The sequence below is a fragment of the Rhinopithecus roxellana genome, chromosome 2 (assembly GCF_007565055.1).
Source record: "Rhinopithecus roxellana isolate Shanxi Qingling chromosome 2, ASM756505v1, whole genome shotgun sequence".
Lineage (NCBI taxonomy): Eukaryota > Metazoa > Chordata > Mammalia > Primates > Cercopithecidae > Rhinopithecus > Rhinopithecus roxellana.
Window position 1 is genome coordinate 159,201,157 of NC_044550.1, and position 27,575 is coordinate 159,228,731.

The 27,575-nt window shown below is 35.7% G+C and overlaps 1 protein-coding gene across 21 annotated transcripts in view; it reads left to right on the plus strand.

Moving 5' to 3' along the window:
- The window catches only part of LCORL (ligand dependent nuclear receptor corepressor like), a 182,993-nt gene that overhangs the window by 111,210 nt on the left and 44,208 nt on the right, over positions 1–27,575 (plus strand). For 13 of the 21 annotated variants that reach the window (XM_010368012.2, XM_030922797.1, XM_030922726.1 and 10 more), the window contains one exon: positions 6,688–6,939. The exons of 1 other annotated variant lie outside the window; for it this stretch is intronic. In XM_010368012.2, coding sequence (XP_010366314.1) covers positions 6,688–6,939 — 252 coding nt within the window. Of the gene's footprint in view, positions 1–1,132; positions 1,690–3,854; positions 4,688–6,687; positions 6,940–13,416; positions 13,836–15,466; positions 15,807–27,575 lie in introns of those variants that run through there. 7 more of the 21 variants (XM_030922810.1, XM_030922816.1, XM_030922792.1 and 4 more) reach the window with 6 other exon arrangements.

Sequence of the window (27,575 nt, forward strand, 5' to 3'; positions counted from 1 at the left end):
AAGGAACAGATAAGTGAATGGGAGAAGGAGATAGAGGAGAAAGGAAAGGGAAGGGGAGAAAGAGAAAATAAAAGGAGGGGAGAAGCGGGGGGCAAAAGAGAAAACAACCAAGAGTACCAATGTTCATCACTGTCCAGTATGAAAACTTCATTCATTTATAACATAATCTCCAAAGTGACAAATACTTTCACATTATGCTATTGGTTACACAGACTATCCATGATACAACATGGGGGGCAAGGGGGTATTGCACAACAGTGTTATATCAGGAGGCAGGAATTATTGAGGACCATCTTGAAGCAGCAGCCACACAGGTCTTTTTAAATTAGTTAACTTTGGAAAATGAAGAAATAAGGCAAAAAATAAGTGTTCTTGTCTAATAGGGGGCAGTAAACCCTATTTCCGGGTGGCAACATTCTTCTAGGCAAATATTTACTACTGGCCTGATCCTTGTGAAAATTTGAGTTTACAATTCCTAACCTACATCTAGATCTTGAGTTATTTGCTTTTTTGTAGTTATGACAACTTGTGCAAGTGATTTAGGAGACTCACTAACCCGTCAGCAGCTGAGAAGCTTTCTCTTTGTCTGTCTGTCTGTTTTTCTCCCTCTCTTTTGCCAGGTCCTTTGGTCTCACACATGGACTTATTCCACAATATAGTATAAAGAGACAAAAGTGAGTGGGTGAATAAAACAGAGTAGCACTATTTATTGTGCTTTAAACTTTGCTCTAAATTCAATCCTAAAGTATAGCCCTAGTCACATGATATGGGTCTAATAATGTCTGTCCTTTATGGCAGATATAATCATATTGAATTGATAAAGTGATGATGTTAGTAATACATTTCAGGACAGTTAACTAAAATACCTAAAAGTAAAGCTGGTATCTCCTTTAAATACATAATACAAAGCAAGATTAGGTTTGAAAAAAGGTGAAGAAGAATGTTCATAGAAGCCTTCAAAGATTTCTAAAGATAATCATCAAGCAATGGTATATCTTTGAACCTATGTGCAACATGGATATTTCTTGTTTTGATAGTGCCCTTTAGTTAGGTTACATGTGCTAATATAATCTGGTTTGGACCAAAAAAGTATCACATGGGTTTATAAAGTATGTCTTTTATATTTTTCCAGTTATGAAGTTAACAAATAAGAAGGGACACGAGGGTTATTTTGGAGCTGTTGGAGCACTCCTTGAGCTGTTGAAGATCCCCTGATCGTTACCTGGGGAGGGGTTCCTGAAACCTTCCACCATGGGATCTGTGTGGACTTCCATTTCTTTAAGAGACTTACTCAATTTCATGACTGTGCACTACCTGAAACAAAGTGAGAAAGGATGCGTGTATTTTTCTAAGTCATCAAGATAAATCCTTAAGAATTCAGTCTAAACTAGCAACCAGGAAGGAAAGATATATTAAAAACAACAAAAAAGTGGCCTATGTCCAAGCAGTGTGAGGATTTGCTGTATATAAGTTGCCTGCTTTGTATTTTTGAAATCTCTGCATCACTCACTGGAGATGCTTCAGAAGAGAGCTGCTCTGTGTTCAGTTGACTGTGGTTTTGTGTCCTGTTTGAACTTGCTGAATGTAAGGCAGGCTACGATTTGTTAAAATCTAATCACAATTTGTCAGTGTGGTCTTGGCAATCATCTGTGCATTACTCTGGTTTGCATTAAGCCTGTGTGTGAACTTAAAAAAAAAAAAAAAAGTTCATGGAAAAATGGAATTCAAAGATAAAAATAAAAAATATAAAGTTTATTTCTCAACATAAGCTCCATCCAATTCAAGATACTTTTGTAAGCAAGGATACCAGCCATTTAGTCCATACTCAAAAGAACTGGGAATGTAACCGTGTCAATGCAATTTTTTTTACATTATTAACTGAAGAAAAATTGGTGACCTTTAAAGTTCTTTTAAGATTAGGAAACAAAAACATTAGAAGGCATCAAATGGGGACTGTAAGGTGGATGCCTGATAATTTCCCATCATAACTCTTGCCAGATTGCCCTTGTTTGATGAAAGAAATGAGCAAGAGCATTATTGTGGAGGATTCCCTGGTGAAGCTTTCCTGGGCATTTTTCTGCTCAAACTTTGGCTGCCTTTCTCAGAACACTCTCATAATAAACAGATGTTATTTCTTTGGCCCTCCAGAAAGTCAACAAGCAAAAAGCCTTGAACATTCCAAAACACTGTTGCCATAACCTTTGCTCTTAGTCAGTCCGCTTTGGCTTTGACAGGACCACTTCCATCTCTTGGTAGCCATTGCTTTAATTGTGTTTTATCTTCAGGATTATATTGGTAAAACCATGTTTCATCGCCTTTTACAATTCTTTGAAGACATGCTCTGAATCTTGAACCCACTGGTTAAAATTTTTTCATTGAAAGCTCTGCTGTTGAAAGCTCTGCTGTTGAAAGCTCTGCTGTTGTCTGCAACTGATCTGGGCGCAATGGTCTTGGCACCCATGGAGTGGAAATCTGCTCAGCTTTAATTTTTGAGTCAGAATTGTGTAAGCTATTGTCCATCAAGATGTCTATGATGTTGACTATCATTCCTGCTGTTAATCACCAGTCCTCTTCAGTTGGGATGCAAACAAAATGAATTTTTGTCCTCACAAATTGATGCGGATGTTCTGTCACTGCGGGCTTTATCTTCAACATAATCTCATCCCTTAAAATTAGTTGTCCATTTTTTTTGACCTCTGAACTTTTTATTGGCCTCCTCCTCCCCAGAGGGGACCCTGCTTCTGCTGGCTTAATGTTTCAGAACTTTGGTGTCATTGGTCTCAGGTACCACTTTGCTATCCACTATCCGGTGGCTGGTGGTCTTTTGGATGGTTTGCTTGGAGTTGCTGCTGTCCAGGGCATCACCAAGATTGAAGTCCTCGCCATCTTCCAGCAGGCGTCGATAGATGACGATCTTAGCCTCCAGCTTGATCTTGATGTTTGGCAGGACCTCGTACTCCTGGGCCTGGTGCTGCCCCTCTGCCCGGGTCTGTGCCAGCTCTGACTCCAGGTGCAGGAGGATCCCATTGAGCTACTCCATCTGTAGGGCGTAGCAGGCCTCCACCTCCTGCAGGCCATTCTCCAAGCTGGTCTTCAGGTTTCTCATCAAGTCCAGGTCCATCTCCAAGGACTGGACTGTAAGTCTCAACTCCATGAGCACCATCTCAGCAGCTCCAGCAGACTGCATGGTGATCACTATGGTGCTCTCCTCAATCTGCTGAGACTCTGAGACCAGTAACTTGTCTAGTTCCTCTCGGTTCTTCTGAGCCAGCTTATTGTATTGGGCCCAGATGTCTACCATGATCTTGGCAAGGTCCTGAGATTTGGTGGCATCTACCTCCACAGTCACCCTAGAGCTGGCAGTCTGGGCTTGTAGGCCTTTTACTTCCTCTTCATGGTTCTTCATGAGGAGCAGCTCCTCCTTGAGAGCCTCCATCTGTACTCCAGCTGCAGCCGAGTAACATTGGTTTCATCAGTAACCTTGCGGGAGCCCATGATGTTGCTCTCCACAGACTGGTGCACGGCCAGCTTTATCTCATACTTGACTCTAAAGTCATCAGCAGCAAGACGGGCATTGTCAATCTGCTGAACAACGCGGGCATTTTCCACAGTATTTGCGAAAATCTGAGCCCTTAAGTCCTTGATGGTCTTGAAGTAGTGGTTCCAGTCTCTGCCCTGGGGTCCCTTCTTCTCCAGGTGCCCCCAGATTTTGCTCTCCAGCTTCTCTAGTTCTTGGTGTCCGGGCTCCTCACTCTGTCCAGATAGGAGGCCAGGTGGTCATTCAGGCTTTGCGTGCTCTGGCCATTCAGGCTTTGCATGGTCTTCTCATTCTGGATGCCTTCCTTTCCTGCCAGACCCCTGGCCATCCCCATGGCCAGGTCCCCGGACCTGAAGCCACCCTGGAACCTGGTGGAGCAGGACATGGAGATGAGGGAACCAGAGCTCCCGGAACCTGCATAGATGCCAACCACGCTGCTGACCAGTCAGGCACCATAGCTGGGTGCCTGGACGGAGTCCAGGAACCAGTAACTGGTGGAGAAGGTGGAGCAAGTGGTGAAGCTCATGCTGTATGGGGAGGAGAGCGAGAGGACAGGACTCAGACTTTGCCAACGACCAAGTTAACCATTTTTAAACTGCTGATTTCTTTAGGACATCATCCTCATAAACTTTTTCAAAATTACTGGTGATTTTACCATTCTTCCATCCAAGCTTTACCGTATAGTTAATATTTGTTCTTGCTTCAATTTTCATAGAACTCATGTTGCTCTAATACTGGATGTTTTCAAACTGATGTCTTATCCTTCTTAGTGCCTCAAGCTAGATGCCATTTACACATGTTACAACAAGTTAGTAGTTTATTTTGGTGCAAAAAATTTTTGAAATTTATGCATAGTTTTTTTATAATGTGCGTTTTCCATGAACTTTGAAGACCCCTTGTACTTTTACTTATTTACCATTTGGTGATTTAAATAAAATATAAGTGCTCAGCCTGCATCTTTTTTTTCTCCTATTATTTCTACTAACGGCTAACATTTACTGGACTATTAATATGCCAAGTACAGAGAAGTATTTTATCTACAATCTCATATAATCCTTACAGCATCCAGTGAACAAGCCCCATAAATATTATCCCAGGTTCTGTTACTATTTCTGTCTTAATGAATGCAGAAACTGAGGCATGGAGAGAATATGTAACTAGCCTAAGTTTATAAAGATGGCTAAGATTCCGAACTATAGCTAGGTAGAATAGGAAAACGAATAGTGTCCCTCTTTCCTATCAAGTTCTAAACAAACAATGGAAGTGAAGGCTAAAATTGTATTTTTCTTATAGGCCCATAGTTCCCTCTTTCAGATGTTTTTCAGAATTCAAAATTATTTGTTTTGAAACAGGTAATACAATGTTTTGTAATATCTCCAACAAGTCTGAGATAGCACCCTGTGATCAAATGTATTGACATTTATGCAGGACCAGTTTATATCAGCTTAAGTCATGTTTGCTACCAAATGTGATGGTAGTTGTGGTGGGGGTGGGTTTGTTGCCTCTCCTCACCTCCAAATAGTATATTTTGAAACCTTCTTGCATTTTAGAGCCATGGACCTGTTAATGATAGATGTTGGTTGGAAGGCTTCTCTTTAAGTCTTTTAGACAAGTGTTTTAACTAATACTGAAACACAAAACTAGGGAGACTTACCACTTCAGTCTCCTAACAACGATGGATCAGAGAAGGCCTATTCACTTAACACTGATCTACCTGAGTAAGGGTTTAGACATTTAAGGAGTAGAGAACTAGTATCTCTACAAGTAGGCCCATTTCTAAGAGGAAAAAGTGTATCCCTACTCAGAAAACAAGTATCTCTAGTCATCCTTCCCAATATACCAATCACCCTACATCTAAAGGTGAGTAAATAAAGGGAATGGAACCAGACCAGAAATGTGTGTATAAAAGCCACCACCCCCAATACTAAATCTCTATATCACTATTATAAACTGTGTATATAAGTGATCTGTTCTTACCCCACACTTCTTACTATAAAATCATTCAGTTGTTTTACCAACTGTAAGTTTCAGACAGAGTTGTATTATTACTGTTGAACTTTATTATAGTTGTAGTTGATCAAAATGGTTTGGTTAAAACTCTCTATGATATTCTCATTTTACAGAAGTATCTTAGGATATCCGTGCTGAAATATTTAGGAGTAAATTGTCATTATTCTGCAGTTTCAGTGGTTCTACAAATAAAAATAAAAAGAAAGCTAATTTGGCAGACTAGTAACAGTTCTTGAATATTAGTAGAAGCTGTGTCATTGTACTATTCTTTCATTTTTTATTTATCATCAAAATTTTTCTATATAGGCCGGGCGCGGTGGCTCAAGCCTGTAATCCCAGCACTTTGGGAGGCTGAGACGGGTGGATCACGAGGTCAGGAGATCGAGAGCATCCTGGCTAACACGGTGAAACTCCGTCTCTACTAAAAAATACAAAAAACTAGCCTGGCGAGGTGGCGGGCGCCTGTAGTCCCAGCTACTTGGGAGGCTGAGGCAGGAGAACGGCGTAAACCTAGGAGGCGGAGCTTGCAGTGAGCTGAGATCCGGCCACTGCACTCCAGCCTAGGGGACAGAGCGAGACTCCGTCTCAAAAAAAAAAAAAAAATTCTGTATAAAAAATCGAGGAAAGAAAAAATCCTTGATGATGACATTCAGGACATAGATGAAATGCACATTTTACAGAATTGAAGAATTTAATGGATACAGAATTATAAGAATTTAGATGTTTTCCTAGTTAATGCATGCACATTGTACATTAGGATAAAAATTGGTTACTTATACAATTTATGTTCACATACTGAGTGTTTTAATATCTAGTAAAATACATCTGAATGAATATTAGAACTCTTGAGAATAAGTTGTTCTGCTTCTATGTCTAATTCTTTATCTGTATTTTAGTTTGGTACCAGAGAATGTTTAATTGTAAGAATTAATTAAATATGCCACATTTTTGGTTGATACATTATTATAAAGCTAATTAAATCTACAAAGCTTTTATTGCTAATTCCCAGAAAACATTGGCAGTTATGGACTGATGCTAAAAGACTTCTGAAGTCATTAATTTGTAATAAAAATAAATTTAAATGTTGGTGATTTACATTTCTCTTTTTAAAATGATTGTTATATTTATTTCTTCCCTAGATCTTCCTCAGAACTGTGATCCTAACATTCCCCTAGTTGCTCAGGAATTAATGAAAAAGATGATACGTCAATTTGCGATTGAGTACATTTCAAAAAGTGGTAAAACTCAAGAGAATAGAAATGGTTCAATTGGACCAAGTATAGTATGTAAAAGTATCCAAATGAATCAAGCAGAAAACTCCCTTCAGGAAGAACAGGAAGGCCCCTTAGACCTCACTGTGAATCGAATGCAAGAACAAAATACTCAGCAAGGTAAGATTTTTTGTGTGCATGTAATATATAATTTGATGTTTTATATCATTAAATGTATATTTATAACTTTTATATTCATAGGGAAATTTATTTTGGATGTAATATGACTTTTAATTTGCTTATGTAATATGTACTGGAGAGAAGTACCTATGTGCAGCTTCTGTGTTTGCATCTTTGTGTATAAAAGAGAAAATCTGAGTTACTTTCAACTCTGTTTGCAATAAAAAAGTGTATCCTAATAAACAGCTTAAAAATAAAGCATATAAATAAATAAAGGATATAAATAAAGAGATGTTTATAAGAAATAATTATTTTTGTAGTGGACAGCTGAAAACAGTAAGCACTTGCTTGTTCAGTTTTTTTTTGTATTTAAGTGAGGGGAAAAAAAATAGATGATTTATCTTCCAGTTGTTTATAATGTAACTGGGAACAGAGGAAATGGAATATCTGTGACAAATATAATGTTATCATGTAACTAACTATATGGAGAAACATTTGTCATAAGGAGCCTGAATGATGATGACCATGTTGGACTTACAGAGCTTAATTAAAAGAGAACCATTACTTCACAGAGGAAAGGCAAGAGGAAGAGCCTTTTAAGTGTGTGTGAAGGACATAGATGTTTATCAGAACAAAGGACAATTTAGGTAGCTTTTGTTAATATGGGCTAGGAATAGTATTGTCAGTCTTTGAAGCCATAAGAAAAAAAGTCAGCATTAAATTTGAATCCAGAAGGCAGTGATGTTAGTTAGGGGCTCTTAAGAAGAATATACTAGTCAGGCCAGGTGCGGTGGCTCATGCCTCTAATCCCAGTACTTTGGGAGGCCAGGGCGGTTGGATCACCTGAGGTCGGGAGTTCAAGACCAGCCTGACCAACATGGAGAAACCCCATCTCTAATAAAAATACAAAATTAGCAAGCATTGTGGCACTTGCCTGTAATACCAGCTACTCGGGAGGCTGAGGCGGGAGAATTGTTTGAATCCGGGAGGCAGAGGTTGCAGTGAGCCGAGATCGCACCATTGCACTCCAGCCTGGGCAACAAGAGTGAAACTCTGTCTCTTAAAAAAAAAAAAAAAAAAAAAAGACAAAGAGTATACTAGCTAGTGTTTGAAGATACAGTCTTTTCAGTGTGTAAATCAGATTAAAATTTAGAGGGGCTGGAATATGGGAATAATTTTTCCTTTTTAGTTCCCCAACACTAGGTTGCAAGTATTTATGTGACAATATCTGACAAATTTTAAGATAATAGATTATAAGACAGAGAAAGAAATGTCAAAGATAACTATGATACCACATGGATGTCCAACCTTTTGGCTTCCCTGGGTTACATTGGAAGTAGAAGAATTGTGTTGGGTCACACATAAAATACACTAACACTAACCATAGCTGATGAGCTTTAAAAAGCCGGTGGGGGGGTTCCCTGTGTTATTTTTATTGTATCTGCCACCACATATAAGTAAAAAAATCCTCGCAAAGGGTTGAATACCTGTGAAGGCTTAAGGAAAAAAGTATCAGTACATAGAATTTTAGAATTCTATGTAAATTCTATGTAAATAGAGGATTTTTAGAATTGTTTTTATTTGCCTTTCCATGCCTTATATTCCCTTATATCTCCTCTCCTTTTGGGGATTTCTGAAGAGACTAGAACATAGAATTTGGTATGTGACAAACTTGTGGTTGAAATCCCAGCTCTGCTACTTACTTAAGTTACTTGAACAAGTAACGTTACCTTTCAGACCTTTAATTTCTTCAATTGTAATTTGGCCATAATAATAATGGACCCATTGGAGCACTGTGAGAATTAAATATGTAGTAACAAACTCATGAAAGATACTCAAATACTAGTCTCACCGTACTCTCTACCTCCCTTTCCTTGTCACCATAGAAGAAGCCTTAGAAGTCATGTGATAATGATCTATAAATACTTGTATGACTGTTACACTAACGTAGGACTGAGTTTTCTGTGAATGGTCCAATGAGTTGAGTTAGGATCACTAGCTAGAGGGAAACAGATTTCAGGTCTAGATAAGAAAGAATATTTCTAAGGAAATTGCTAAGGAAAGGAGGACTGTTTCTCTGATTGTCTCGTCGTTGAAGGTATTGAAAAGCATCAGATGAGTGGTTAGAGTAGATGGCATTTTGGCCCGGCATGGTGGCTCACACCTGTAATTCCAGCACTTTGGGAGGCCGAGGTGGGTGGATCACGAGTTCAAGAGATTTACATCCTGGCCAACATGGTGAAACCCCGTCCCTACTAAAAATACAAAAATTAGCTGGGTGTGGTGGCGCACGCCTGTAGTCCCAGCTACTCGGGAGGCTGAGGCAGGAGAATCGCTTGAACCCAGGAGGTGGAGGTGGCAGTGAGCCGAGATTGCGCTGCTCCACGCCAGCTTGGTGACAGCAAGATTCCGTCTCAAAAAAAAAGGCATTTTAAAAGTAAATTTCCAGTCCTTAGATCTTTGATTCTGTGAAATTAAGTGGCAAGACAGATCCATGTATATGTACAACACAAGTCATGAAATTAAATTATTGTAATAGTCTAAACAAAGTGCAAAAAGATGTGAAAATCCTGAGGTTGGAAAGAGTAGTGATAGTGGATATAAATCTATACAAGTCTTCTTGATAATTTTAAGTTTTTGGATGACTTCTTGTCATATGTGATTCTAGTCTTCTTACTTGAGGATAGAAATAATTTAGTTTAATGTGGTTTGATGTATAGAGGGCACAGGGAAGAATGATGATAGATGAAGCTCAAGAAGTAGGTAGGGACCAAATTTTGACTTTTCTTGGGGTCATAAAAAGCTACCAGACTGAGAGTAACAAAATCAGATTTTTTATGAAACCATTCTGCCATGGTATGGATTGGTAGTTTCTTAAAATTTGTCTACATGCACACCAAACAAGGAAAAATGAAGCACATGCCCTTTGATGCATTTGTGTGTACGTATGGGTGTATGTGTATGTACCCACTAACACAGTATGTGTACTAATCTTTCTGTAAGTATTTTAGGATTTAAATAAAGATGTTATAAACAATTTTTAAATGTCTTGCTAATCACGATGACTTCACTGCCAGTATCTTATTGAATGATAATAATACTTTACAAGAGTTTCATTAGCAGTGATAGAAAGTATAAACCCATATTTCACATAGCTTCCTTAAGAATTTAACCTTTTTTTGACCTGATTTCACTGTTTTTACCTCATAGTATAGTCAATAAAGAGCTCATACTAGTGATAGCAGTGTCAGTTATGCCTTTTTTTTAATGTTGCTATTTGCTAGTGCTTACATTTTTCATATTATTCTCTAAGTTTTTAACAATACTTATTTAAGCCAGTTATTTATTTGATGAGTTACTTTATTTAAATTAGATGACAATAGATAATCTATCCGATAGATAATAGATAATTCAATAGATAATCTACCCATAAATGATGTAGATACATTTATGGATAGTATAAACCATAAGTTTATGAAATTCTCCATGCCAAATAGTTTTATAGGTACCTTTATATACTCTTAAAGCAACAGATAATTCCTATTTATGCTTTCCTTTTTTTCTACTCTGTTTCAAAGAGTAGAAAAAAAAAGAAATGTTGATATAATCTTGATACCAAAACCAGACAAAGATAGCAAAAGAAAGAAATACTGCAATTTGCAAACCTAGGTACAGAAATCCTTAATAAATATCAGCAAATTGAGTAAAGTAAGGTATAAGGACATAATAATGACTAAGGAGGCATGGATGATTAAGCATTTGAAAATTTTTCTTTATTTTCTAAATTAAAAATTATATACTAATAGACACGAAAAAATTTATTCTATAAAAGCGGACATATTTATGATAAAAAGCGCTTATCAAACAAAGGATAATCGTGGGCACTTCCACTACCAAAAACATTATAGCCTAAAGATTTAAAATAAAAGATAACACAAAAAATGCACACTCTCATCAATTTTAAACATTTGATTTAAACATTTGATGAGAGGTCTTAACTACTCTATTAGAAAATGTAGTTTTAAAGAAATTACATTTGCAATAGCTGCAACAACAGGAAAAACAGTGAAATGTCTAAGAATGAAACAGATAAACTGTATCAGTTCTTATGGAGAATATTATAAAAATACATTGAAGGAAGAAGACGACGACCAGCAAAATGAATGATTCCTTAAATGAATGTGAGAACTGATGCTTACAGATTCAGTGTCATTCCGGGCAGAATTCTGACAGGATTTATTGTTAAATGTGGCTTGCTGGTCCTAAAATTTACAAGCAAGACTTAAAGAGCCAAGAAGAACCAAGTCAAGATGGTAAATAAAGTCTGGCTAAATGTAGCAGCACTTATTAAGTGCAGTAATTAAAACAGGATGCTATTGGCCAGGATAAAAATAAGTAGGACAGATCAGTCCAAACATGAGCTCCCAAACATTAGTGGAATCTTAGTACAAGACAGAAATGTCATTATAAATCACTGGGAAGGATACCGTATTCATAAATAGTTTCAGGGCAATTGATTACCCAAAAGGAGGATAAGGGGCAGATCCCTACCTTACACCACTCATAAAAATAGTTCTAGTTGGGTTTAAAGGCTAAATGTGAAAAGCAGAACTAAAAGAGAGGAAATTACAGGATAATATCTTAATTCAAAATAGGGAAGAAGTTCTTAAAATGCAAAAATCCATACAACAATTTTGTATATTTGACTATATTCAAATCTAAAACTTAAGTATAAAGTCACTGAAGAAAGTGAAATGTCAAGCCTCATCTGTAACTGATGTATCTAGCAACTGATATATCTAGCAAGCATTCAGCTAACAGAACTACAACCAGTTAGACAGACAACTGATGAGAAAAATAGACAAAGTCTCAGAAGATGATATTGGAATAGGCAAATAAGCAAAGAAAAAGATACTTATAAGAATATGTTGCCTAGCCTCCTTCCCTATATAGGATTCTTTTATTCTGTATTATAAGAGATGGTAATTCAGCCTCTGAGTGAATAAGTATTTACCAAAAATCTTTGACAGCTCTAATATTTAAGCTCATATCTATAAAGAATGTACTCATTGTTTTATATTTTTTCATCTGCAATAGCATTTTACTTTACTGTAAATACTTGTGAAAATTATTACGTCTCCAAGACTTCTCTTTTCCATGATAACCTTTAGGGTTTTCTTCCATTTTGTTTTGTTTTTCTTTCTGCAACAATATGAGAAACTCTAGTCCTTTGACATAGTAATGCTGTAAATGTTTGTTGAAACTGTTATGTTTCTTCAAATGTCTGTTTACTATACAAATCTTTTCAGCTTCCTTAATTGTACTTCATAAGTCAGTTTCCATCTTCCTCATTGTCATTGCCTTCTCTTTCACAAACTCTACACTCACTTAAAATATGGTTACCCTCAAGATAACATGCCTATTTTTCTCTCCATTTTACTTTCTATCCAGGCGTGTCAAATATTTGAGGATATTTCTTTGTGCATTTTAAATTATTTAGATTTGTATAAATACTCTGAGCCTCAAAAACTGGTAGAAAAGTAAGGCATGCATTGCCCATACCCAGGATTCTTTTTCGTCCTAGTACATTAAGAAACAGATATAAATAACATTAGTGTGTCAAGTATGTGTTTTTTAAATATCGGTTTTTAATCTGGGGCCAGAGTAAAAACTCGTAAATTCCAATGTACAAGAAGAAAATTGCAACTTAGAGACCTTTATCATTACTGTTACAACTATGAAGCATAGGCATTCCTATACAGAACAAGATCAGATTTGGCAGAGATGGAACAGCAATACTTCATTAACTTTGTTAATGCAGTTTTCTACCATAAGAGATCCAATGAGTATTCTGGTAGAACTTTCATCATAGTAAACCTCTCAACTCATTGTAATTGTTTGCATGTTTATCTGCCTTTGGGAGCAGGAAACTTGTCTTTTTTCACTTTTATGTCTCCACTGCTTGGTATGGTACGCAGTATATTGGATTTATTTATTAAATTAAAAATCTTCACCGTCCTCAAATGCCACTGATAACTAAAATGAGAATTGAGACTTGACTATTGCATTTAGGATGTTTCTGCAGTGAAATTTTCTATTTTAAACATTTTAGTTAGAAAATATTCTGAAATATACATTTTAATACTTTTTAAAATGCCGTGTGGAACATTGTGTCATAATGGACATAAACTATTGCACTACCATGTAATGATTTGAAATTTTTAGGATTTATTATTATTATTATTATTATTATTATTATTATTATACTTTAAGTTCTAGGGTACATGTGCACAACGTCTCTTAATTAGCCAAGATAAGTTTTTTTAATTACTTCAAAATGTTATCAGTAGGGTAAACTTCGGAATCCACAACTTCTAGTTTAAATTTCCTTTCAACAAATTATGTATAGGACTAATACTAAGTAGGCTTCAAGTGATTATTTGAGAGACTATATTGAATAAAATATATGAATTTCAGCCGCATATTTAGCTGTCATTAAGTATCCTTTGTTGCTGCTGCCACCACCACTGTTCTGCTTTCTTGGCCGTGATTAAGGTAGGTGTTACTATGTGTAAGAGAGTCACGTATAGTTTTATGATGTTATGTATGCTTAATTATGTGGTTTATAAATTAAGTTTTGTAATTCTGTTTGGAAATCACTAAACAGTTTTTAAAGTTCAGTTCAAAAAAATTTCTGTGTCCACTAATGAAATTGTCTATCTTTTTCTATGCCGAGCTTTTGTTTTCTGTGGCTAAAAACATGTGGAAGAAAATGTTATATTCCATGCTTGGGAAGATGCCATGTTTTAGTCTACCTGAAAAATAAAACATATGTCTAGATGGTCCTGTGTCCCTTCTAATCTAACCTTCTCTGACTGCAGGGATAGAAGAAACAGGTGATATTTTAAAATTCCAGATCTAGGCCTATGCTCTCCTGCTGAAAACGCTTTAATGGCTTCATATTGCCCTTTAGATAAGGTTTAAAATCCTAAACTCCAGGAACCAGCCCCTGCCCACCTATCCAACCACATCTTATGTCTCTGTTTCTTTAGTCTTTATATTGGCTTCTCATTTTCTTAAATATGTCATACACTCTCAGAACCTCAGAACACTGACAGAAAAGCTACCTTCTACCCCAACCAATTGTTTTTATAAATACATATTACTTATTTTTTTCCAGGTCTCCTTTTAAACATTACTTTCTTAGGAAAACCTCCTCCACACCTCCCATATTGGATGTACACAGACACACACATTGATATTTTTATTCTTACTCGCATTTAGTTTGGGGTTCTTACTGTATTTTTATATAATATCCTATATTGTTTTGTAGCATTTGTTACCCTTGTAATTATTTGTTTCAACCATCTTATCTGCTGTCTATTTGTCTTGTTATGCTTTTTTTTCCTCCTTATTTTCTTTTGGATTGGGTTTCCTCACTTTTCTTTGCTTATTTTGAAGTTATATACTCTACTGCTATTCTGTTTGTAATTACCTTAGAATGTTTTAAAGGTATACTTAATATAAGAAATTTAGAGTCACCTGCCCTGACACTTAACAGCTATCTTCAGTGCTGTGTTTCCCTTCTTGTGACATCACAACTTAAACACAACCATTTGTTTTATGTCATCAATTTTTATTGAGAATTACATATATAGTTTTCATCTCTTTTGCTTATCATTTCTTCTTACATTTCACATGTTCTTCTGGGATCAGACATTCCTTAAATAAGGGCTTATTGGTAGTAAACTCTCAGGGTTTTTTGTGTTTTTATTTCATTTTCTTTTTCACTTTTGTTCTTAAAAGATGTTTTCTCTAGGTACATAATTATCGTTTGCTACGATTGTTGTGGCTGCCAACTAATAGTCTTTTCCTTATAGGTAACTTTACACACTCTACTTTTGGGCTGTCTTTTGCTCTTTCTCTCCCTGTTTTGTTTATGGTATTCTTCAGGTTGTCTTGGATATGTTTGGAAGTGGATTTCTTTTTTTTTTTTTCTTTATATAAGCCACAGAATATATTTAATTCAGATTAGACATGAAACTAGAATAATGTTCTGTCCTTACCAAGTAGCAATTAAATTACATTGTTTTTTTAAAAAAAGAACAGTACATTTCTGTCTACATTCCGGCAATCCAACAAGGCAGCACAGGTCACATGCAGTTTGATGAGATGACAGGGGAAGCAGATTTCTTTTCTTTATTCTACTTAGGAGTTATATGTTTCCTAAAACTAAGGAGAAATCTCTCATCAATTGTGGACATTTTTCAGCCATTATCTGTTCAAATGTATTTTTACTCTCACTTTTATTTCCTGTCAAAATCCATTGAGACATATTTTGGATCTTCTTATTTTATCCTCCCCATCTCTTCCTTTTCATATTTCCCATCTCTTTGTTTCTGTGTAATATAATGATTAGTTTATTCAGATATGTTTCCCAAGTTACTAATTCTCTTTCAAGCTGTTTTAATCATGATTTAACCTATGTCTTGAGTTTCTAATTTGTCATTATACTTTTCATTTCCAGAAGTTAATTGTTACTTTTTCCAAATGTGCCTGTCAGCATGCCCATAATTTTACAAAAGAATCACTAAGCAAGATATCAAAAGTGACTGGGAGGGTTATTTTAGACAAGATGGTTCAGGAAGACCTCCATGAAGAATTGAGTTTGAGCTGAGACTTGAATAATGAGAGGAAGTCCTCCATATGAAGATCTAAGGTCTGGGCACTTAAGTCAGAAGAAATATCAAATATAAATACAAAATACCAAAACTCAGGGCAGGAATGTATCAGATATGTTTGAGGAACTGTATGAAGATTGTCTCAGTCAGTGAAAACCAAGAGATTGTTCAAAGCTTTTTAATAAGGTGAGATTATAGAATGTCAAGACATAAAATTGTTACGGTGTATATAAGCTGAATTTTTCTTTTTTCTGTTTTGTAAAGAATGTCATTTTTTAAAAAGTGCACTTTTTAAATTCAGAAGTTCCATAAATGCTACTATCTAAAATGTCAGTTGACTAACTTAATTAGGTATATAAAGCAAAAAGAAAAAGAAAAAAGAAATTAATGTCCTCTGTTGCCATTCAATTTTTTACAAAAATTTGTTATATGGGTTAAGTATTCCTTATCTGAAATGCTTGGGACCATGGATTTTTATCTTATTTTGGAATATTTGCATATACATAATAAGATATCTTGTGGATGGGGCCCAAGTCTAAACAGAAAATTCATTTGTTTCATATACACCTTATACAAACAGTCTGAAAGTAATTTTATATAATATTTTAAATAATATTGTGCATGAAACAGTTTGTGTTAAGTACTCGTATGATATAAAGTTGATCACCAACCCCATGGGTTTCCAAGTGTCAATTCTCAGTTTTTTTCTTTTCCCTTGTAATTTCTCCAAGTATTCTCTCCCCAAAGAGATAACTTTCCTAAACTTTATAACCTTGAAGTTATCAGTATGCCAAAATTCAATAACCTTGAAGTTATCAATATGCCAACTTATGTCCAGTTGTAATAAAGATGATATTTTGTATTTAATCTTCCTCTTGGTTTTCTGTTACATTAAGGACAAAATTTACATTTCTTTTAATGACTTACTAGGTTCTGCCAAGATTTTGTTCCTGCCTACCTCTCCGGACTTGTTCCGTTTCCTTCTCTTCTTGGCCTAGGTCAAGTCACACTGTCTACGTCTGACACTTGCCAAGCCCACTCTGCTTCAGAGTTTTTCCTTCATCATTGCTGATCCTTTTGCCTGGGTTACTCTGCCTTCAGATATTCTTGTTTTTGTGACTTGCCCCCTGTTCATCATTTCTATCTTAGCTAGAGCATCACCTTAACAATAAGAAAATGATAAATTCCAAATTCCAAAATGTAAACAAAAGAAACTTTTGCATGACACAGAAGAAATCACTATTAGAAAAATCAAAAGACAGTGGCAGTCTGTGAAAAAATATTTGCACCTTATAAAATAAAAAACGAATGATTCTAATCTATTAAGAGTTTCAAAAAATTGAAATGTAAAATATCAACAACCTGATAGAAAAATGAGCATAATTGTACTGTCAGTTCATAGAAGAAATTTTAAAAGCCCTTAAACATAGGAAAATACTCGCAACCATACTCAGTGTGATTCACAGCTGTCACACTGATAAGAATTCAAGTTTAGCTATATACCCTGTTTGTCAAAGCTGTTAAGCAACAGACATTTTCATGCGTTACTGTGGAAATACAAGCTGGTACAGTCCTTATGGAGGAATTGACAGTATCTGTTACATTTTATAAGTGTTTGTCCTCTGACCTAGCAATCCCATTTCAGGAAATCAAGCCTTTAATTACACCTGCACAAATATGGAATGATATGCATTCAAGGTGATTCACTGGGACATTATTTGTAAGAGCAGGACATTGGAAATAATCCAAATATCCATCAGTAGTGTCTTGGTCAGTTAAATTATTTATATCCACACAATGGAAGGCAAACATCAAAAAAAAAAAAAAGTGAGAATGATCTCTTGATAGTGAATTTCCAGGTTTTCTTGTTAGGTAATAAAAAGCAAGATGCAGAAATACATATATTACATGCTCTCTTTTGTGTAGAAAAGCAGGGAAGATAGGCCAAAAACTAATGACAATGAACATGGTTACCAAGAAGAGGATGAAGTAAATGAGGCAGATGAGACGGGAATGGAAGTGCTCTCAACAGACCTTGTTATTTAGTTTTATGTAAATATTCTGTATATTCCAAAGGATAAAAATTTTTTTAAAGTAAAGCAATCCCAAAAACTTGAAGTGGAATGTAACAGATAAACCTGGCTGGGTCAAATTAGTAACATAATGTTAGTAACATAACATTGAGAAAAGAATTATATCAAGTGATTTTACCCAGCATTTTGACTGTACATTCTTAGTGAAATCCATTCCAAGGGCAATAGAATATATTCTAAGGGCAAAAAAAATACTTTAAAGTATGCTTAAACCTTTTTTTAGTAATACTAGTAATAATATTGTCATTACTTTTTGAGTCGGTAGAACAAATCAAATATGTAATCATGTGAACATCATTAGGAAGCCAATATTTTCAGTGTAAGATAAAAAACAAGCAACATCAAGTAAAAAACCTTATATTGCATGTGGATTGGAAACGCAGTGCAGACCATGAATTATTTTCAAAAATATACATTTCCTCATCTGACCACTGAAATAACCTAAAAGCAATGAAAACTCAGTGGCATTGAACCTAAACCTGGAGTGTGGTCTCTAAGCATTATTTCTCTTTAACAGAAGAAGACCTCTTTGAACTTCAGGTTTGGACTAGGAAAAGTACAAGATGAGCCTGGAACATCTTGTGCCAGCAGGAAAGGAAGCCCAAAGATGAATTTGTTAAAAGAGTACAGGAGTCAATGTTAAAGGTTCCCAGGTGGTCAAACATGAAAATATTTTATTATCAGTAGAAGAACAATTTCAGTGGAATGAAAAATATTGAATGTTTTAAAATGTACTCATTTAAGAGAACCAGAAACTGAAAGTGTCCCCCAGAGTTAGTAGTCTCTATTGGAGGTACACACCACACCAATTCTTTACTGTGAAAATTAGCAATTAAAGGAAAGTGTTAAGCATTTATCTTACTTTTTCTATACAAATTGTGTTTCAGGACAACCAAATCATTTAAAGAAAATTCTTGAAGAATGTTGGCTAATAAATATGGAAGGCATAATAGACTTAAAATATTACTATTTTTCCACCCCAATAAGATAATTGACTCAAACAACAGCATCAGAAGATAAAGGCTAAGGTACATTAATACAGCCACTATTGAGAACAGTTTAGAGGTTACTCAAACAAACAGAAATAGGGCCACCATATGATCCAGCAATCCCATTGCTAGGTATATACCCTTAAAGAAAAGGAAATCAGTATATCAGAGATATCTGAACTCCGCTATTTATTGCAGTATTATTCGCAATAGCCAAGATTTAGAAAAAAATAAGTCTCCATCAACAGACAAATGGATAAAGAAAATGTGGTACATAAACACAATGGAGTGCTATTCAGCCATGAAAAAGAATGAGATGCTTTTGTTTGCAACAAGGTGGATGGAACTAGAGGTCATTATGTTAAGCGAAATAAATCAGGCACAGAAGGACAAACTTTTCATGTTCTTACCTACTTGTGGAAGCTAAAACTTAAAGCAATTGAACTCATGGAGATAGTAGAAAGATGGTTACCAGAGGCTGAGAAGGATAGTGGTGGGGTGGGGTAAGGAGGAAGTGGGGATAGTTAATGGGTACAACAAAATAGAATTAATAAGATCTAGTATTTGATAGCACAACAGGATATGACTGTTATAGTCAATAACAGTTTAATTGTACATTTTAAAATAACAGCATAATTATATTGTTTGCAACACAAAGGATAAATGCTTGAAGTGATGGATGCCCCATCTACCCTGATGTGATCGTTACACAATTATATGCCTGTGTCAAAATGTCTCATGTACCCCATACTCAGTAAGTAACCACAAGAATTAAAATTTACAAAAGAAACAGGCCAGGCATGGTGGCTCATACCTGTAATCCCATAACTTTGGAAGGCTAAGGCGGGTGGATCACCTGAGGTCAGGAGTTCGAGACCAGCCTGGCTAACATGGTGAAACCCTGCCTCTACTAAATACCAAAAAATTAGCTGGGCATGGTGGCGCGTGCATGTAATCCGAGCTACTTGGGAGGCTGAGACAGGAGAATCTCTTGAACCTGGGAGGCGGAGGTTGCAGTGAGCCGAGATGACGCCATTGCATTCCAGCCTGGGCAACAAGAGTGAAACTCCATCTCAAAAAAGAAAAAGAAAAAGAAACACAATGATACATTGTTTCACATCCACTAGGGATGGCTAGAATCTAAAAGATGTGATAAGTGTTGGCAAAGATGCAGAGATTTGGACCCTTGATACATTGTCGGTGAGAATATAAAATGATGCAACCCCTTTGGAAACAGTCTGAAGTTCCTCAGAAGGTTGTGCATCCAGTTACATAACCCAACAGTTCGACTCCTAGGAGGCTGGAAAGGGCTATGGGGAAGGGGATGGAGAGAGGTTGATCAACAGGTACAAAGTTAGGTAGGAGGAATACTTCTTGTGTTCTGTTGTACAATAGGGTGACTATAGTTAATGATACCATATTTCAAAACAGCTAAAAGAATATTTTGAATCTTGTCACCACAAAAACAAGTGTTTGAAGTGAATATACTAATTACACTGATTACTGTACAATGTGTACATGTATACATGTGTGGAAACATCACATTGGACCCCATAAATAGGTACAATTATGTGTCAATTCAAACCAATAAAACATATATATATATGAGAAGATAAAAAGTATAGAGGAAAGATCATTTTGAGAACTTTACAACAGAGGGGTCAGACTGTCACCATCAGAACACACTGATCACTTGAGCATCATTGAAAATAGGCTTTATGTGCCTCTTGATATGTCACTTCACCTGTGAAGTATTCTTACCAAAAATGTTGAATTCTGAGACCGCTGGTTCTTAAACATAGTCAGGAAGTCCTAAGAATCCCTGAAACCCTTTCAGGAGATATACCAGGTTAAAATTGATAAGCTGTTGTCTGTTCTTTTTACTCTGATTCTCTCACAAGTGTATATAGTAAAGTCGCCCAGAAGCTACATGATGTGTGATACCTCACCACAGTCAATGCAGAAGCAGACGTGAGAATTCAGCTGTTTTCTATTAAGCTGGACAATAAAGAGACCTACAAAACTTTTTAAAATATAATTCTTTTTACTCATTTTGAAGACGTTTTTCATAAATGTTTTTATGAATGTTAACATTTTTAGCGTTGTTATCAAATATAAATACTTTTAAAATATTTTTATTTAATTTCTGTTATGGTAAATATCAGTAGATATAGCCCACATAAACAAAAGGTCTCTAAGGTCTGCAATAATTTTTAAGAGTAAAAAGGAATTATGAAATCCAAACGTTTGAGAGTTACTTGCTTTATTGGCAATTCCAAGTTTATCAGAATTATTATACAAGGAAATTTTTAAAAGCAAAGTAAATGATACCACAAGAAAACAGTGCAGATGGTCATCAACTTAAGATGGTTCAACTTACAGTTTTTCAACTTTATAATGGGTTTATTGGGATATACATTCATTTTTGACTTACTGTATTTATTTATTTACAGTGGGTTTATCAAGACATAGCCCCATCGTAAATTGGAGAAAGTGCTGCCCTAAATTGGAGACCATGGCCAGGCATGGTGGTTCACGCCTGTAATCCCAGCACTTTGGGATGCTGAGGCAGGTAGATCACTTGAGGTCAGGCATTCAAAACCAGCCTAGCCAAAATGGTGAAACCCCATCTCTACTAAAAATACAAAAATTAGCCAGGCATGGTGGTGCATGCCTGTGATCCCAGCTACTCGGGAGGCCAAGGCTGAAGAATCACTTGAACCCAGGAGGCAGAGGTTGCAGTGAGCCAAGATATGTCACTGCACTCCAGCCTGGGCAGCAAAGCAAGACTCCATCTCAAAAATAAATAAATAACCTAAGAATCAAATGTATCACACTAAGAAGCAAATGTAACACAGACACATTATTTGATTCTAATTGAACATACCAACTGTAAAAACACATTTTGGACTCAAGAAATTTCAGTGCAAATTAGGCATTAGAGGATAACTTTACCTATTGTAGAAAAACTAGAAAACAAATAAGAAAATGAAGAAAATAAAAATTATCCTGTATTCTTCCACCCAGAGCTATCTGTAGGTGCTCCTGTGTTCAGTCCTTCCAAACCGTTTTCTGAAGAATACGTGTGCACAAAACACACTCGCAGTGCTCAGCCCCACTGACCTACTACATGAGATATAGATCCTCTGTAAACTGCATAATTTACACTTTTGACATCCTTATGTTGCTAAGTATTTTTCTGCAGAATCATTTTAATACTTAAATTGATTTACTTAGTTCAGTAGTATGCAAGGATCACATATTAATTGTGTGTCATATATAAACAAATATTCTTGAGCTAAGGTTTTAAACTCAATCTCAATCTTAATTTTTACTTCAGAACAAATTCCTAGAAGTGAAATTGCTGGATCTGAAATAATGCACAATGCTGTTGAAAGTCAAGATAGTAGGGGTAAGGGCGAGGTAGTGACCACAAGAAGATACTGAGGTGGGGGGGCGTCAGGGTTGACACTGCTAAGTAGGTGTAGTTTTTATATGGGAAGGTTGAGTTCATGAAAATTCATTAAGCTGTATAGTTAGATTGTACTTTTATGTAAAACATTTATAAAAGGTTTTTTAAAAGGAATCATTTTTGGAGGAGCATGACAAGGAGTCTCAAATATATGGTTTAAAAAAATCAAGTCTTCCACTGTGACATTGTTGCAATAAGTATGCAAACCATGCTTTAAATAATATATTCGGCTAAAACTTTTTACAGAGTAAGGTAATGTAATATAGGGGGTAAAAGAGAACATGTTCTTTAAAATGTTTTTCATAGGTAGTGACTTGAAGCCTTTTGAAGCCATGATTTAATTCAGTACTTGCAGGAATAACTGAAGAAAGAAAAAGGAATTACAATAAACGTCTAAAATGGCATTTGGTGGAAATGTTGAAGCCTTATTTTAATTTCACCTGTATTCTGCCTACAAAAAAAAAAATTACGCCGGGCGCGGTGGCTCAAGCCTGTAATCCCAGCACTTTGGGAGGCCGAGACGGGCGGATCACGAGGTCAGGAGATCAAGACCATCATGGCTAACACGGTGAAACCCCGTCTCTACTAAAAAATACAAAAAACTAGCCGGGTGAGGTGGCGGGCGCCTGTGGTCCCAGCTACTGGGAGGCTGAGGCAGGAGAATGGCGTGAACCCGGGAGGCGGAGCTTGCAGTGAGCTGAGAACCGGCCACTGCACTTCAGCCCGGGCCACAGAGCGAGACTCCGTCTCAAAAAAAAAAAATTACTATTTGAATTGCAGAGGTAGGCAATTGAAGGAAAAACCAATCCTAAGGCTGGAGTAATGTGCTACTCTTGTGTTATTTCTCCCATGACTGAAACCCCATAGTTAAGCAGTAACAATCAAAACAATTTTATTTGCAGTGAACGTAAGACTTCAAATTTTTAAAATTGAAATTTGGATAAACCCAGGGAATGCTTTTACACTTTGTTGATTTTTTGCTAATTAAGTTTACGGATTTTTTTTTATTATGGAAAATTGGGAAAGGCAGAAAAGTATGAATGTATGTATGTAGGCGCATACATACCTAGGCATGTGCATGCACACAATCACATATTTTAACTGCTCAACGCTTTATCAACCAAAGATCACCATTGTTCCCATTTTTGTATATTTACTTCCACAGTTTATGCTATATTGTATTTGATTTGGGGGTTCTTGTTTTACATGCAAAACATGTTTACATCATCTGTATATCAAACTTTATATATCTTTTTAAAATGTTATAGTAGCATTTGCATTTACATGTTTACATCATCTGTATACCAGATTTTTATATCATACCTTTTAAAAACGTTACAGTAGCATTTGCAGTTTTTTCATGCTTTATTAATGGCCTTAATGACAGTGTTAAATTTAATTCTCAAGCAAGTGAAGGAACCATAATTTATGTAACCATTTTTTAAATATTTAGGGTTTTTTAAAAATTGTACAATCTATGGTATATCTTTGTATATAAAACCTTTTTTATGTTAAATATTATTTTCTTAAGCTAGATACCTAGAAGAGTGTAAACATTTTTAAGATTTTTGATGACATATGGCTACATTGTTTTTTGTTTTTGTGTTTTTTAAGAGACAGGAGTCTTGCTATGTTGCCCAGGCTGGACTTAAACTCTGGGCCCAGTTCTTCCATCTCACCCTCTCAAGTAGTTGACTTCTCTTTCATTTTCGGTTTTATCATCATTAAAACTTGCACATTAATAAATCTATTTATGCCATCCGGTTGTTGTGAGAACTGGATGAGTTAAGATATGTAATGTTTGTAGCAAATGCTTCACACACTTTCAGTACACTATAGAAAAATACAGTTTTAAACACATTAGGTTTAATGTAAGTTACTAATATTTTCTAGCAATCAGTTGAATATAATTGACAACACCGTAAGAATATCCTAGAGAGGAGGATAGCAAAAGGCCAGATAAGAGATGAAACAGAATGATTTCCTTGGAGGGGTGGAAAACAGTTCTGTTTTATGAAGGTTCCAGTTGTCCTTTTTGAATAGATCCTTTATCAGAAGTTTGCATGACAATACAGGAAAGAAAACAATTTATGAAAAATTGAAATCTGAATTTTAACTAAAAATTAACCCAATAAAGTGAGTATTCAAGAAATTGCCCAATTTGGCCATGACTTCAATTTTTGAAACATCAGTTTATTTTTAAATTTAATTCTGGTAGTGTTACATAGACAATTACCTGACCTTGTTCAAAGATTGGATTGGCTTATCTTTAATTCTGTACATTTTACAATAGTGTTTGATCGGAAATAACTAAATTATAATGTTAAATGCCCCATCTCCAACCAGTAAATGAAAACAATTTTGTATTTATTATTAAATGTTAGTAAAAAGTTTGAATATACAGAAAAATACAATGTAATAATCATGTACTTGTTAACCAGAATTAATAAATGTGTTATTTGGTCATATTTACCTCTGATTTGTCTTCTCTTAAAGACCTGAAGTATTTCTAGAAATACAGTTAAGATCCTTTTAGATCTTTTTGTTTACCCTTGGAAGCAACCAGTGATACTACCTATTTACAAAATAGTTTTGTGTGCTTTAAATATTCACATAAATGGCTTAATAAATACACTATCTTGTTCACTTTAATCCTGAAGTTTACTTATTCACCAAAAATTAAAAATCACCGGCAATACTAAGTGTTATCAAGGATGTGGGACAGAAATTTGGTAATATCTATTGTTCAGCACTTCTGAGAGTTTATCTTAGAGAAATTATTGTACATGAAGACAAAAAATTTATAAGGATGTTCATTTCAGCATTGTTTTTAACAGTGAAAAACTAAAACAACCTGAATACCAACAGTAAATAAATGGGGAATAAATTACAATGTAATAAGATAAACTGCAGAGAATATACTAGTAAAGTTGAATTAATTACCTCCCCCCACTTACTTAGTTTATATTATCCTGTCATAGCATTCTAAGTGCTTAGTTTTATCTACATTATTTACTACAAAATGGTGGGAGAGGATTCCAAGAGTTTATTTTAAATGGATTTTTATCATGTATTTTGGGTTAATTTTAGTACTTTGGAATGATGTACACACAAAATCTAGTTATATCTCCATTGTGAAGGAGTGATGTAATCACCATTCAGATAGATGTAATTATCAGGAGCAAGAAAATATCCTTCCCCCACCCCCGCCATTCCTGGACTTTCTCTATCCTTCCCAAGCTGTCTCTCTCGTTGTTTTTGTTTTTCTAATTCAGACAATCCTAGGAGTAACTTCTTTTGACTTTTCCAGCCCTTGAACTACAGGCTTTATGAAGAAAAGGGAATCATGCTATGAGCAAAATAGTATAGATGGTTAATACTGCTAACAAAAAGTGAGATTTTCTATAGATAACTAAAACTGATCTAAAATTCTTAATGGTATTAGAACTATTACATATTTATGTATTTTGTGTTTACTATGTAAACATTAATTGATTAAAGAATTTTAATGCAATGTGACAAATATGATGGAGTACATTTTTCATTTTCACTAGATAGTATAATGCATTACTTTCTTTATCAAATCCTTTTAGAATAAAACTTTTAACATAGCCTAGATGTGGAGAAAGGGCTATGAAGAAGAGAGAAAAGCATTTCTCAATAGGGTCATTGTTTAGACTTCCTAAAGAGAAAGAATCAGAAGTATAAGCCTATTTGCGTAGGTTTCTGAAAGATGGAGTAGAGCTTCTGTGTAGCTCATCCAGATTAAAATGTGCTATAGTTAGTACTTTATGTGTGAGTAGTCCAAAAAAGAAAAGAAACCTTTATTGCCCTAGGTAGAGAGCTGCCGCCTAGTTTTTATAGTATCTGTAAAGGAGACAAAGGGGTTTCCTGTACCTCCTTTCATAATTTATATTTTATGGAATAATTTTAAATGGAGCATATCGAGTCTAACAGCTTAGAATCGGGGAAATTTCATTACTTCATTCTGAGACAAAAGAGTAACAGACTTAGGGGAGTGTGTTTTATATGCCATAAACTGTACATAAAATGAGCAATCTGTGAATAAAGTTATAAACTTGAATATGGGTTTGGCAGTTATCCTTATAAGTTCTTAAAGTAGTAAAATTTTAATTGCTAAAAAGAAATGAGATGATAGAACAGAGAAAACAGTTCTTTCTCCTTTTAGTAGGTTTTAGCACTCTACCAATGTTTAGTAACACAAATGAATAAGTCAAGATCCTGGACCTTGAGGAATTCAATCTCATGGGGAAAAAAGATGTATAAATCAATAATTACACGATAGTGTCATACGTTTTATAGGATGCTGTCCATGCAGGAAGACAAAATAAGCATCTTCTGCCTGGGCGGGGGATCTGGGTCTTCAAGGATAAGTAGAAGTTTGATGAGTAGAAGTTTGACAAGTCGAATAGGCAGAGGGAACAGTGTACTGCAATTTGAGAGGCATACCACTGCGTAGCACGTTTGAGGGAATACAAGTAGTTAGATACATGAGCCATGTGAGGTTTGAGATGAATGGAGACTAAGTTTAAAATTAAGCTGGATGGGTAAACTGGGGCAAGAAACTGTCTTTAATAATTTTTCAAGATAGTCTGTGCAGGTACTTTGCTTCTTCAGTCTGTCCCTTTTACCCTTCTAATCTATGGGCTCTAACCTCTGGCCACACTGAATTTTTCCAGTTCTTTGAAATTCTATTCAGCAAACATTTATCGAATACATATTGTATGCCAGGCACTATTGTAAGCTGCAGGGATATATTGATAAATAAAATACGCGTGGTCTGTGCCTTCACATAGCTTACAGTCTGTGGCTAGCACTGGTAGGTATATGAACAACTAGCATTACATTACAACCTGCTAAATAATATAAGTAAGTGTTACTGGTATAGTAACCTATAATGATGATCAACCAACTCTATGTTGTGTACTGAGTGAGGCTGATGAGTTAGATTTGGTGAGAATTAGGAGGGGTTGGTGGGGTGGGAGGGCAGGGGGCAGGAGTAGAGGAGTACGAATCTTCTAGGCAGAGGAAACCAACTCCAAGTGTGAAAGCCCAGAGACAAGAAACAGCATAGCACTTTCCCAGCAGGTTGCCGTGCTCCACCTTTAGCTCCTTGCAGTCCATTCTCCCATAGCAGATTGATCTTTTAAAAACCTAAATTGAAATCTTGTCGGTCTTCCACCCAGAATCCTCCAGTGGCTTCCTGTCTCTGTCAGAATGAAATGCAATGTTCCTGCCATGGCCCAATGGCACTGTGTAACCTCTTCCTGCAACATTTCTGATCTCAGCTCACTCTTGGCCTGGCTTACTTCATTTCAGATACCCTGGCCTATGCTATTCCTCTGACATTCCAGACATGGTTCCATATCATAGCCTCTAT